The sequence below is a fragment of the Symphalangus syndactylus genome, chromosome 9 (assembly GCF_028878055.3).
Source record: "Symphalangus syndactylus isolate Jambi chromosome 9, NHGRI_mSymSyn1-v2.1_pri, whole genome shotgun sequence".
NCBI lineage: Eukaryota > Metazoa > Chordata > Mammalia > Primates > Hylobatidae > Symphalangus > Symphalangus syndactylus.
The window spans coordinates 36,805,530-36,819,383 of record NC_072431.2 but is presented as its reverse complement, the minus strand read 5'-3'; the positions used below and the strand labels follow the sequence as shown (position 1 = coordinate 36,819,383).

The following is a 13,854-nucleotide window of genomic DNA, read 5'->3' as shown; positions in this document are numbered from 1 at the left end:
GAGGCGGGCGGATCACGAGGTCAGGAGATCGAGACCATGGTGAAACCCCGTCTCTACTAAAAATACAAAAAAAAAAAAAATAGCCAGGCGTGGTGGCGGGCGCCTGTAGTCCCAGCTACTCGGAGAGGCTGAGGCAGGAGAATGGCGTGAACCTGGGAGGCGGAGCTTGCAGTGAGCCGAGATTGCGCCACTGCACTCCAGCCTGGGCGACAGAGAGAGACTCCATCTCAAAAAAAAAAAAAAAAAAAAAAAAGACCTGTGCATTTTATTCCTTAATACAAATAATTTTCAGTGTTCTCAGGGAAAAATACTTCTTGATTTACAGAGCAGATTTTTATTACTGAACTGCAAAGTTATTTGTTAGAGATAAATGGTAGTGACTATAACAAAAAAAAATTTAAGTCCCCCCGAAAGAAAAATTTAAGAATATAAAATACTGTAATAATATATTATGCTAATTAGCAGCTAAATGAAATAGCTTGGAATAGGGCAGATATCTATTGAGAATTAACACCATACTTCTAGATTAATTATCATGTACAGAAGTTAAACTAGTTACAAGTGACAATGAAGAAAATATATGTTGAGACTTTTCTGTCCTAGAAGATGAGACAAGTCATATTGGCCAGTATGACATACCTTTAGAAGCAAGCGTCCTTGGCAGGTTGATAACTATCTAGGCTGAGCTGTCAAAGTCAGTTGCACTATTGTAGCTCATCAGCTATCAGCTGAAGATACCATGGAACAATTCTAGCTTCCTCTCCACAGGCCTTACTCTGTCCCCTTCATGAGGTTCTGACATGTCCTAGGACACCAGTTGTCAAATCAGAAGTACAAACATTTTCTAAATGGTTCAGGGAATGCATGTAGTGTTCAAAAAAACCACTTCCCAAATCTTTAAAAAATGAATCCTTCTAAGAACACACCTTTTCTACCAAAATCATTTTTAATTCCATTTCATAAGAGAAAGATGTTCATTTGAAGAGAACCTTACATTGGCACATTGCTCTGAGGCATAAACTCTTGAATGCATCAAACAAAGGGACGATTTTATATACTGGCAGCTATGCTAGAAAGTAAATGACTCCAATGACTATGTATAAAATTCTTTCACAAGTCTGAACAAATTGAAGCAACAAATAGAGCTGTCACTGATAAATTATTTAAAATGATTTTGATGATTTCTTACTAAAAGTTGTTAAACATATAATGCAACGAAGTTTGTGGCAGGCTGAACTATAGCCCCCAAAAGATAACCACATCTTAATTCCTAGAACCTGTGAATGTCACATGGAAAAAAAAATTTTGCAGACAGTATTAAATTAAGGATCTTGAAATGGAGATTATCCTGAATTATCTTGGTGGGCCCGAAATGTTACCGCTTTTATAAGAAAGAGGGAGACCTGACACAGACAGAAGAGCAGAAAGCAATATGACCACAGTAGCAGAGATTAGGTGATGCAGCCACAAGCCAACAAATGCTGGCAGCCACCAGAGCTGGAAGTGGCAAGAAATTAGAGCTTCCAGAGGACACACATCCCTGACAACACCTTGATTTCACTCCAGTGTTAGGGATTTCAGTCTTCTGGCCTCCAAAAGTGTGAGAATAAATTTCTGTTGCTTTAAGCCGAGTTTGTGGTAATTTGGAACAGCAACCACAGGAAACTAATAAGGAGTTCAAAGAATCGAATGACATTGCCATAACAAACTCCTTCCTGTCTTATCTACTTATATGTAAACATGTTTCGAAAATAAATCTATAAAAATAAGAAATCAGGGGACAAAATTGTTGCCAAATCCTGCCTCACTCTAGTAGAACAAATTCTTTAGAACATATTAAAAGAATTTTTTTAAACCCTTCACACTTCACAATAGAGATGCATTTCCAAATAAAACATTGTTAAGAGGCTGCTCCTTGTGTTTATGTCTTTAAAATGTGAAGGACTTACTTATTTCTTCAAGAAAAATTTAGGGTCTACACTCCCATAAAGAGAACCACTGCTATGGATATTTGTACCTGTCTGTGCTACAACTGACTCAAAATGTTGTCCAAATGACAGCTTACTTTTTTTAATAAATCAAACACTTTGCATTGTGCTAATAAAATTATTATGAAATGTATTCTTCCATCAATTTGAGCTGTTTTAGTTCTAAAATTCCCATAGATCTTTAAATGAAGAGGGGTGGGTAAATTATAAAAATTTCTAGGCTTGTTTCCACTTTGTGCTACTTTCTTTCTCTCGTGACTACAAATAACAAAAAATAAAAAGAATAAAGAAATGATTATTCATAATTCTTTTCTATTTTTGTACCTCTGAAGAAAATCTTCACCATAGGATCTATACTAAAATAAACAGAAAAGCAGGACTTCCTGAAAAATAACGGCAAAGAAGCCACTGGCTTCACTCTCCCCAATAGAAAACCAAAACCAAATAAATAGCACTGAGATTTTCCCCAGAAGTATCCCAGAACTCAAATATGAAGATGAGGCAGTTCCATGGGTGACAGAAAAGGAAAGAAAAGCTCCAGATGGTAAGAGAATCAAACTTCCATATCCACCACAATGCCCCTCCCACAAGCTCGTGAAAAACTTTCCCCCAACTCACTGTGTTTACACCAGAAAAAGTGACATTAAGGTGGACAACCTCCTACCCCATCTTGGGTTCCCTGACAGGAGATCTGTCTCTGTCTTAATCATAGGAAGCATCCTGATTGCTTGATTGCCTGAGGACAGGCAGAGACATAAAAGGGGGCAGGACAACCATTCCCAGCCCCAGAAACTCTGCTCTGCAACCCAGCCAAAGGAGAAACCAAATCAGAGTGGCTGTTCAGCAGCACCACACGGTAGGAGGTTCATCCCACAGGTCCCCTGGCCATGGGTCCCTAGCCAGCTGTCCCGCACTGTTGGGATATCCCCTTTGGGAACCTCTCCCATTTGGAAAGTGCAGTGCTCTGACCTTTACTAGAGCCAAGGCGAACCTAGGTTTAAAGCACCACCTACAGCCAAAAAGAAGGCAACGACCTATGGGCAAAAACCTCTAAGGAATATATCCAATAAAGAACAAAAGAAGCCGGGTAAAGAAGGCTCCAACAAATAACTAATCCTTCAGTGCCAAGATATAGACACACATCCATAAAAACAACAGTGAACAGGGAACCGCAATCTCTCTAAACAGACACAGGGAACCAGTAAGTGACCTCAGCAAGACAGCGATATGTGAGCTCTGACCAAGAATTTAAAATAGCACCTTTAAGGAAATTCAGTGACTGCCAGGATGAAATTGATAAAATCAATTCAGATATTTATAAGATAAATTTAGCAATGAGATTGAATTTTTTAAAAAATACAACAAATTGTGAACCTGAGAAATACATTCTCTGAACTGAAAAATTCATTAGAGGCTCTCAACAGCGGAATGGATCAAGCAGAGGAAAACATCAATGAGTTGGCTATCTGAAAATACATGATCAGAAGGAAAAAAAGAAAAAAGAATGAAAAGGAACTGAGATCACCTACAAGATATAGAAAATTATCTCAAAAGACCAAATCTAAGAATTATTGGTGTTCAAGAGGGAGCTGAACGAGCAATAGAAAAGCAATGATGTGAGACAATAACTCTGTATCCTTACCTACACCTATGTGAGGCAGGTGCTCAAAAAGGGTCCAGCTGTGGTCATCAATGTAATGATTCTTCAGGATCAACAGCTGACAAACATCTCGAGCCGTTATGTCACTGGGTACATCTAAAGCCCTGCTGGTTTCATCTTCACTGTATACTTTAATCACCTGTGTAGGTAGAAACAAGAAAAAGACCTAAAATATTCCTGTTTGTGTTTTTAATAAATTTTATTTTATATATTTAAAGTATACAACATGATGTTATGAGATATATATAAATAAATAGCAAAATGGTTATATAGTAAAACAAATTAACATGTCTATCACCTCACATAGCTACCCATTTTCTTGCAAGTGTGGCAAGGGCAGCTAAAATCTACTCATTTCTCAAAATTCCAAATTCAATACACTGTTATGAATCATAGTTCTCATGTTGTGCATTAGAGCTCTAGATGTGTTCATCCCACACATCTGCCACTTTGTATCCTTGATCTACATCTCCTCATTTCCCTCCACCCCACCACTGCCCTTGGTAACCACTGTTTTGTTCTCTATCTCTGCATATTTGACTTATTTTTAGACTGCACATCTGAGATCATGCAATATTTTTCCTTCTGTTAGAAAAGAAAGAAGGACTTATTTCACTAAGCATAATGTCCTCTGGGTTCATCCATGCTCTAGCAAATGGCAGCATATTATTTTTTAAGGCTGAAAAGTATTTCATTGCGTGTATCTGTATGTGTGTGTGTGTGTGTGTAATGCAAATATACTATAAATTATGTATATATGCTCAAATATACACCCATCAATGGGACATGGTACTTAAGTTATTTCCATATCTTAGCTATTGTAAATAATGCTGCAATGAACATGGGAGTGTAGGCATCTCTGTGACATGCTGACTTAAACTCCTTTAGGTATATTTCCAAGAGAGGGATTGCTGGGTCATATATGGCAGTTCTATTTTTAATTTCTTTACAAATATCCATACTGTTTTTCAGAATGACTGTATCAATCCACATTCTCACCAACAATGTACTAGCGTTCCCTTTTTCCTACACTTTCACTAATACTTGGTATCTCTTTCCTTTTTGATAACGGCCATCCTAATGGGTATGAGGTGATATCTCATAGTGGTTTTGATTTGCATTTACCTGATGACTGGTGATGTTGACCACCTTTTCATATACCTGTTAGCCATTTTTATGTCTTCTTTGGAAAAATATCTATTCAGGCCCTTTGCTCTTTTTTTTTTTGAAGGAGTTTCATTCTTTCACTCACGTTGCACAGGCTGGAGTGCAATGGTGCGATTTCGGCTCACTGCAGCCTCCACCTCCCAGATTCAAATGATTCTCCTCTCTCAGCCTCCTGAGTAGCTGGGATTACAGGCATGCACCACCAAGCCCAGCTAATTTTGTATTTTTTTTTTAGTAGAGACGGGTTTTCACCATGTTGGTCAGGCTGGTCTCGAACTCCTGACCTCAGGTGATCTGCCTGCCTCAGCCTCCCAAAGTGCTAAGGTTACAGGTATGAGCCACTGCACCCAGTCCTTTGCTCATTTTTAATTGGGTTATTTGTTTTTCTGATATTGAGTTGTATGAGTTATTTATAAATTTTGGATATTAACCCTTATAATTACATATGGTTTGCAAATACTTTTTCCCTATCTACAGGTAGCCTTTTTATTAAAATATTTTATTAAAATATCATTCTAGTAAGTCAGCAAACATTAGTCAGTTATAATTCCCTATACAGTGTCTTCTATATTTAATTTTCTTATACATTGAATGAATGTTACTTATCCAAGACTTGTTTATGTGTCAAAGTTACTTTGTCCAACAACTTTCATTCTCTTCAGTGTCTAAACTAAAGGTCATTCAATAACTATTTAGTATTACTTCCCCACCACTTTGGTCTATGAAAAAGCTATGTACCTCTTATCAGTATTATAGCTGGGCACAGTGGCTCACATCTGTAATCTCACCACTTTGGGAAGTTTAGGCAGGTGGATCACATGAGGTCAGGAGTTCAAGACCAGCCTGGGCAACATGGCAAAACCCCATCTTCACTAAAAATATAAAAAATTAGCTGGGTGTGGTGGTACACACCTGTAATTCCAGCTAATTGGGAGGCTGAGGCACAAGAATCACTTGAACCTGGGAGGCGGAGGTTGCAGTGAGCCAGGATCGTGCCACTGCACTCCAGCCTAGGTGACACAGTGAGACTCCATCTAAAAGTAAAATAAAATGTCATATTCTATATTTAAATTCTGTAAATAACCCTAGTAACGTGGGGGATTTATTGCAGATATACTCAAGTAGTACAAGGAGGGAATAGAATCAGACTTTATGAAAAGATTTCTCCATCTCAGGTATGAATATTTGAATAAAAACTGGCCAGCTGTTCACCAAATCCTTTCTCTTTTCTCCCTTGCAATTAGTTGTGGCCAAAGAATTGAATTTTAGTCAATGGAATGTAAGCATATAGAATGTTACACTTCCTGGCCCATGAAAATCTCCTATACGTTGTCCTCCATTGCTTTTTGCCATTCTCCCACTGAACAGAATGACTACAAAGGCCTAGAGGAAAGGAAAGCCATAGGACAGAATGAGCCTTTGTTCCTAAATAACCAGATAGAAGATGCCTATGAAAACCCATATAAGACTCTGACATGAGCAAGAAATAAACTTCTATTCTGTTAACTCACTGTGAATTAGGATTTATCTATTACAGCAGCTAATGTTATAAATTAAAATGATATATCAATTCTGTCCTATCTTTTAAAAATTATACTTAATGACAGTGCAATGAAATAGTTGCTCTCTCACAATGATATAAAGTGGTAAAACTATTTTGTACATCTATTGGAGAATATTTATCAAAAGTATTAAATGGTCTATTCCTTTGACCCAGCAATTTTTCTTAAGCAAACTATCTCAAATATCTGACCTAAATATGGAAAATGGCTTTAGACATTGACATGTCCAGCAAAGCATTATGTATCATTCTATTGACCTAAATATCCAACAATAAAAAAATTGCAAACTACAGTATTTTCACAGAATGGAATATTATATGGGCCTTAAAAATGTTACTCAAGAAAATGGTATAAGAACACTTAAAAATTCTTCAGTGGTACAGTGCAGGCCGGGCGCGGTGGCTCACGCTTGTAATCCCAGCACTTTGGGAGGCCGAGGCGGGCGGATCACGAGGTCAGGAGATCGAGACCACGGTGAAACCCCGTCTCTACTAAAAATACAAAAAATTAGCCGGGCGTGGTGGCGGGCGCCTGTAGTCCCAGCTACTCGGAGAGGCTGAGGCAGGAGAATGGCGTGAACCCGGGAGGCGGAGCTTGCAGTGAGCCGAGATTGCGTCACTGCACTCCAGCCTGGGCGACAGAGCGAGACTCCGTCTCAAAAAAAAAAAAAAAAAAAATTCTTCAGTGGTACAGTGCAAAATTACTTGGCTTTGTCTACTAGTTTCCTACTCCTCTTCTGATACATAGATAGATAATTTCCTTTTAGAGTACCACTCCCTCCCTCACCAGCAGATTCTGTGCTCTGGTAGCTCCACCTTCAGCTCAGTGATAGTTTGCTGGAGCTGCTGGAACTGGCTTGCAAGAGCTGACTATTAAACATTCAGGAGCTCTAAAAGCCAGGCATCTTAAAATCAGCCATGATGGAAGTATTTCTATGATAGAAACCAGTATACTACATATACTGGTTTCTACATATAAGGTCTTTTTAAAATTTTTATTTTTAGAGCCAGTTTGTCAGTGCACCATCGCCTCAGCTCCAGGGTGGAAGATGTTTCCTATATTGACCAATCAGTACGCAGACAACAGTGATTATTTAACAGATGAGCATGTGACTTAATCAGAAGCAGTTAGAGCCAATTTAGATATATGTTCACATAACCTTGGAGTACACTTCCTTTTCTACTGGACCTAAGCCTGGAAAAATGTAGGCTGGAGCCGCTACTGTTACTACAAGAACAACTGTGGGCAAATGGGGCCCACACAGAGTAAGTCATGAGCAATAGACTGAATGTTTGTACCCTCCAAAATTCACATGTTGAATCCCTAGTCCCAGATGATGGTATCTGGAAGTGGGGCCTTTGGGAGGTAATTACATTATGCAGGTGGGGCCCCTATAAATAGGATTAGTGTCCTATGGAATAGATCACTATGTGATCCAAACCAAACAAGACAAACACTTGCAAACCATTCTTTCTTAGTTGCACATGTGATTCCTTCTACCTGGAAGAAATTTCAGTGCTCCACTCACAAACAACGTGCTTTCTCTGGCAAACTTCCACTTAAATTTGGCCCCGGTTCCCATCGCACTTGCTCCAGAAAGTCTTCCCTGACTGTCCAAGGGTTCATAATGTGCCTCTTTTATGTGCTCTTATTTTGTAACTTTTTGTTTGCATGTCTTTCTTCCCATCTATGTGTCTTAGACTGTTTTGTGCTGATATTAAGGAATATCTGAGGCTGGGTAATTTATAAAGAAAAGAGGTTTATTTGGCTCATGGTTCTGCAGGCTGGAAAAGAAGGATGGTGCTGGCACCTGCTTCTGGTAAGGACCTCAGGATGCTTACAGTCACATCAGCAGACAAAGGGGGAGCAAGGGTGTCACATGGCAAGAAAGAAGGCAAGAGAGAAAGCAAGAGGGAGGGGAGGGAGGTGTAAGATGCTTTTTAACAAACAGACCTCTTCGGAACTAAGAGTGAGAACTCACTCAATCCCATGAATATGGCACCAGGACATTCATGAGGAATCTGTCCCCATGACTCAAACACCTCCTGCTAAGCTCCACCTCCAACACTGGGGAACAAATTTCAACATGAGATTTGGAGAGGACAAATATCCAAACTGTATCACTCTCCTAGCAAAAACTCTTTTAAGAAAAGTCTCTCTTTATTCATCATTTATCATTGTATCACAGGAACCTACCCCAGTGTGATACATGACTTAATACAGAAATGTGGAGCGAGGGAACTTTGTACCACTTACAAAGCCTATCACAGTGCGTTGTATATGGTAGGTACTCTATATAATGGCAAATTTTAATAGAAAAGTATTTTCTGCCTTTGAGTATATAATTAATTACCATTTTTATGCTCAGGAAATTAAAAATATTCTCAATGAGTAAGAGACATATACTTTCTCATCATACAAATTCCTAGGTAGGAACTGACTCAATATGGCAGTTCTGAGTTTTTGAAGTCATTTAGTCTGATACCAAGTCATATGAAAAAGGTCATAAAAACACACTGTCAAAATCAGATGCTATTCTCTCTGAATTTTCACTTAATTCAAATTTTGGTAAATACATGTCATTCACTATGATGTCAAGGTCTATTTGGAGTCTCAGTGTTTCTCAAGTTTGCATCTTGGGAGGCTACTGCTCTTAAGGATATATCTTCAGTATCTGCATGTATACTAGACAACTGATGGAATTCTGAGGCATGCTGCTGTGCTTACAACTGCCTGGACTAAACACTCGTGGGTGCTTCTGCCAAAGATGATGTGAAGATGACCACTCCTGAGAGGACAAGAGGAACCAACTCTGGGACTGCTCTTTCTTTCTTTTTTTTTTTTTTTAATTGGGACTGCTCTTTCATATGCAGCAATAACATCACTGTTTCTGTTCCCTGCTGTACATTCCACGCCAAGAGAGGGGGGGCCTGAAGAATGATCGAGGGGTTGCTGAAAATGTTCTCTGCACCTCCTGACTACCCCCATATGTTTTCCTACAGTAAGCTCTCATCACCTGGGGTAACAGAAGTATGCCTCTTATTTTGCATGTTCTATCTCTTATTTCAGAGAAGCTGAGAAAATGAAAAACTAGAGACATTCTGAAGGCTAAACCAATTTTTTTTAAAAAAGGGCTAGAAAAGAGCAAGAGGTAAAGTTGGATAAAATGAGAAAGTGACTAAATAATCAGGATATGCCACTATTTTCTTCAGACTATGTCACTGCAAATTTAGACATAAGTTGACAAGAATTGAGATGCACAAATTTAGAGGGGCTTAGGCCAACTTGAATTTCTGGAATAAGTGCATATATTTCATTGTTAGAATGAATAAAACCTGCTGAGAGAAAAACGTAATATTTTTGTTTGAAATCCATTTCAAGCCCTTATTTTTTAAAAATCCTATTTAATGCTCACACTTATCCAAAATACACATTCATCTATGAATAATGAAATTATATTTAGGTTGATATTCCACGCAGTAAATCTCTGTCATCTCTTAGATATAGTCTGTAATTATGAAAATTCCTTATACGATGAATGGGATGCCTTTGTTAAAAAGTCTCATTTAATTTCTATTTATTCCTCCTTAAAATAAATGAAAAGACCAGTGCGGTGGCTCACACCTGTAGTCCCAGCACTTTGGGAGGCCAAGGTGGGCAGATCACCTGAGGTCAGGAGTTCGAGACCAGCCTGACCAACATGGAGAAACCCCATCTCTACTAAAAATACAATATTAGCCAGGAGTGGCTGTAATCCCAGCTACTCAGGAGGCTGAGGCAGGAGAATCGCTTGAACCCAGGAGGCAGAGGTTGCGGTGAGCCAAGATGGCGCCACTGCCCTCCAGCCTGGGCAACAAGAGCAACACTCTGACTCAATAAAGAATATCTATATATATGAAAAAGGAACAGACAACTGAAGACTTAACTCTCTAGTAGAGTTGAATATGCCTCTTGCCCAAAGAATTACTACACTAAACTTTCCTATTTAAGAAGAATTCAACTCATCACGAAAACTGCATGACTAAATGGGTTAAAACTAAGTTAAAGACTTTTGTGATCATGTAAAAAACAAATAGCAGAGCTCTTCTTAAGAACCACTGAAGCAAAATATTAGTATTCTATTTCCTATACATACTAAAAGGTAAAAAAAAATTTAAACATTATATAATCATGCTATTTAATAAAGGGATATTATACATCTCTTTAATAAAGGGATATTATACATTTCCAGTGCAGTGGCCCAAATTCACAGCTTGCTTTAGAGTGAGCAGTATATTATTCATATCAATTTATTTACAAGATCATTTGAAATTGGATGCCAACAGGAAGAAATTCTTCCTGGACCCTGAAGAAGAATAGGAAGAAATTTTGTTCCATCAAAGGATTGAAAGCTGACTAGCAAGAGAAACATAGCACTGATAGAGTTTATCTATAACAACCCACCAGCATAAACAGAGCGTCCAAAGAAGGCCAAGAGTGTACACACTGCCTGTGTTGGAAAGCCCTTCTGTGTCATTCTAATCCTGACAATCACAACAACCTTGGCCTTTGGAGTAGTTTACAGCTTCAAAAACTGCCCTAGGAGCACATGGCACCTAGCAATGCAAATTTAATAGGTAGTCACTGCAGCCCTTGCAGGGATATGCTGGAATGTGGGTGAAGCAAATCTCTGTTTTGGCTGACATTCTGTCAAGGCATGTTTATACACTTTACACATCAACTCCTCCCCTAGACTGCTCTTCATAAAAAGTAAGTGGAGGAAAGAGATGAAAAAAACTAACACAACCCATTTTTAGAATACTAGACGCAACAATGTGAAAGTACAAGAAGAAATGGTAACTTTTCAGAAAAAAAAACCTCTAGACTAAAAGCGACAAAATATTTAAAATAAAGGCAAAGGCCATTTCTAAAAATAAATAAACAAAATAAAGTCAAGTCAGTATGTATCACCTTGCTCCCAAAGCATACTTATTATTTCTGTGCATCACCTGAAATTCTAAGAACATATTTGGAAAGCTGTAACTAAGGAAAAAAGTGAGCAAAGGCTAAGCAGTCAGCCTTTCTCCTCCTCCTTGCTGACTCCAAGGAATGGGATGGCATGGGATAGCCAGATCCTTTTCAATGTGAATTCATTCTAGAATATTTGAAATAATTCGGTGTTGTCAATGGTCGTTTGAGAATGTCACAGAGCAAAAGAGGGCTTTGGATCTGTCATGACTGGAAAGTCATTAATTATGCCATAGGTTTGCCCCACTTATCCTTTGTTTCTTCAAGAATAGAGAGAAGAGAAATCATCATTCAGCAGGTAAAATAATGAGCATGGATTAAGCACAAAACAATGAGTAAGAATGCATACGATGAAGCAAGCTAAAGAAAAAAAGAGCAAAAGTGAAAGAAAAAGATATTTGGGCATAGTTATCTATGGTTATCTTCTGTGTCAAAGTTTCTATTTTAGGAAATTTTAAATTCAATAGTTAAACCTAACTAAATTACTATTAATTAATTAGTCTTCGATTTAAAATAATTTAAATATTATATTTATTTTAAATTTATTTTAAATGTCATGTTTAAATATGACCTTAGCATGATAAGACATATATAATTTTTAAACAGAAATATAAATTCATTAATTTATGTATTGTATCTATTAATTATATATGTATAGTTAACATATAGTTAATACAAAATAAAAGTAAGAAACAAGGCTCACAGGAATTGGCTCTGAACTGTGTCCTAAAGCTAAGCTTATTTCTACAGCTCTTTGAAAGTTTATCATCTAACCACAGTAAAATTATAAAAGAGCTTATAATGTTTCAATATTTTTCTTTATTATTTTTAATAGATAGGCAATGTACTTAAGTCATGTGAAATATTTTTATATCAGGGTCAGAGCAGTCCTGAATTTTTACATTCTTCTAAATAAGAAACACAGTGTCCTAAGATAACAAGAGACATTTTTAGATATCTTGAATTAAGCAACTCAGTAGTTCCCTTGAAAGAAAAGGAATGGGAAGCAATGTAGTCATTATTACTTATTCCAAATCTCTAATTGTGTTTTTAAAATTTTGCATCTTAAAAACAAAGACTGCTCCAAAAGACCCTAACAGCTCAAGAATATCCACTGCTTTCTTATTGCTATCCTGTATTATTTTGCTAGCTGTCAAATATTTACTAAGAGAAAAACAGTACATAGTTTTGAGAAATCAGGTTGCAAGAAAAGCCTCCAATCCTCTCCACTTGCAAGGGATAGTCAAAAACACATTTTCCTTGAGCATGAACAGTACATGTTAAATTAGTTACAAGACATTACTTAAAACAGATACTGTCACCAATATCAGAATTACAAGAATTGACACAAACAGGTTTATTCCACATCTCTGTAACCCCTTTCAACTTTATTCCCTACAATCCTGTCCTCTGACTCCAATCCTACATTTTTTTCTGTTTCTTGAAAAAGTCATGCTCCTTCTCAACATAGGGCCCTTGCACATGCTACTGCTTGTGCTTAGAACACAGTTTCCCTACCCTCTACTTTTTCTGCTCCCTCGTATCTTAGGATGAACCGTTATTTCTGGGAGGAAGCTTCCAAAGACCCTCCAGCTTAGGTCCAGGCCCTTTGTTGCATGCATGCATGTGTGCAACTATAATTACTACGCGTTGCCCTTCACCATAAGAACAATGTATGACATCAGGGACCACTGTTTTCTCCTTTTTATATCCCCAGCAGTGAGCACAATGTGGGCCACACAGCAACAATCAAAACGGTTCCTTCAATGATGAAAGAAACCATCATGTACACCCCTGCATGAGACAGTATTAGTGAATGCCAAAATGGTAGTGTTGACACCTCACGGAGTTTGAAAACCTCTGTGCGAGAAAAGACCCATGTGAACCAAAGAGAAAATTTAGGCAAATTTTCATGAAACTTATGGACTGAACAAAGGTGGCTTAGGTGACTGCTGAGAGCCATTTTATATCTGGGATTCTGAAAGCATAAGGAAAGAAGGTAAGAAAACACTTGTGTGGGACAAACATGAGCAAACATACTGAGGAAGAAAGGAGCGAAAAGTACTCAGGAAAGAATAATCAGACCACACTAAATGGAGATCAGAAGGGCTAAGTTATGAGGACAGGAAGTAAGCATGGGTGCCAGGCAGCCTGAGGAGGGGGTGCCTTCACCCGGTACTATGGAACACTGGTTTCCATCAGTGCAAACTAGCCAGGGGCCACCACAATAGGAGATGCTTTTGAAGACACACAAGTGATGGGTAGCTTTTTAAAAAGATGGCAACGTAGAAATAATTCTTAAAAATTAAATGTTATTTAATAATAAAAATGACAGTTTTACATGAATATGATTACAAAGTGGTAAGAGAATCAGGATAAATAACCACATGGTGACTTAATCACTTAGGAAAGGGTTCAGCTACAATAACAGAAAGTCATTCCTACCTACAGTGGTTTAGCCAGATTGAGG

The 13,854-nt window shown here is 38.0% G+C and overlaps 1 protein-coding gene across 2 annotated transcripts in view; it reads right to left on the bottom strand.

Moving 5' to 3' along the window:
• The window catches only part of GRB14 (growth factor receptor bound protein 14), a 127,088-nt gene that overhangs the window by 51,642 nt on the left and 61,592 nt on the right, over window positions 1-13,854 (bottom strand). For both annotated transcript variants that reach the window (XM_055291943.1, XM_055291944.2), the window contains one exon: window positions 3,631-3,787. In XM_055291943.1, the coding sequence (XP_055147918.1) occupies window positions 3,631-3,787 (157 nt within the window). The remainder of the gene's footprint in view (window positions 1-3,630; window positions 3,788-13,854) is intronic.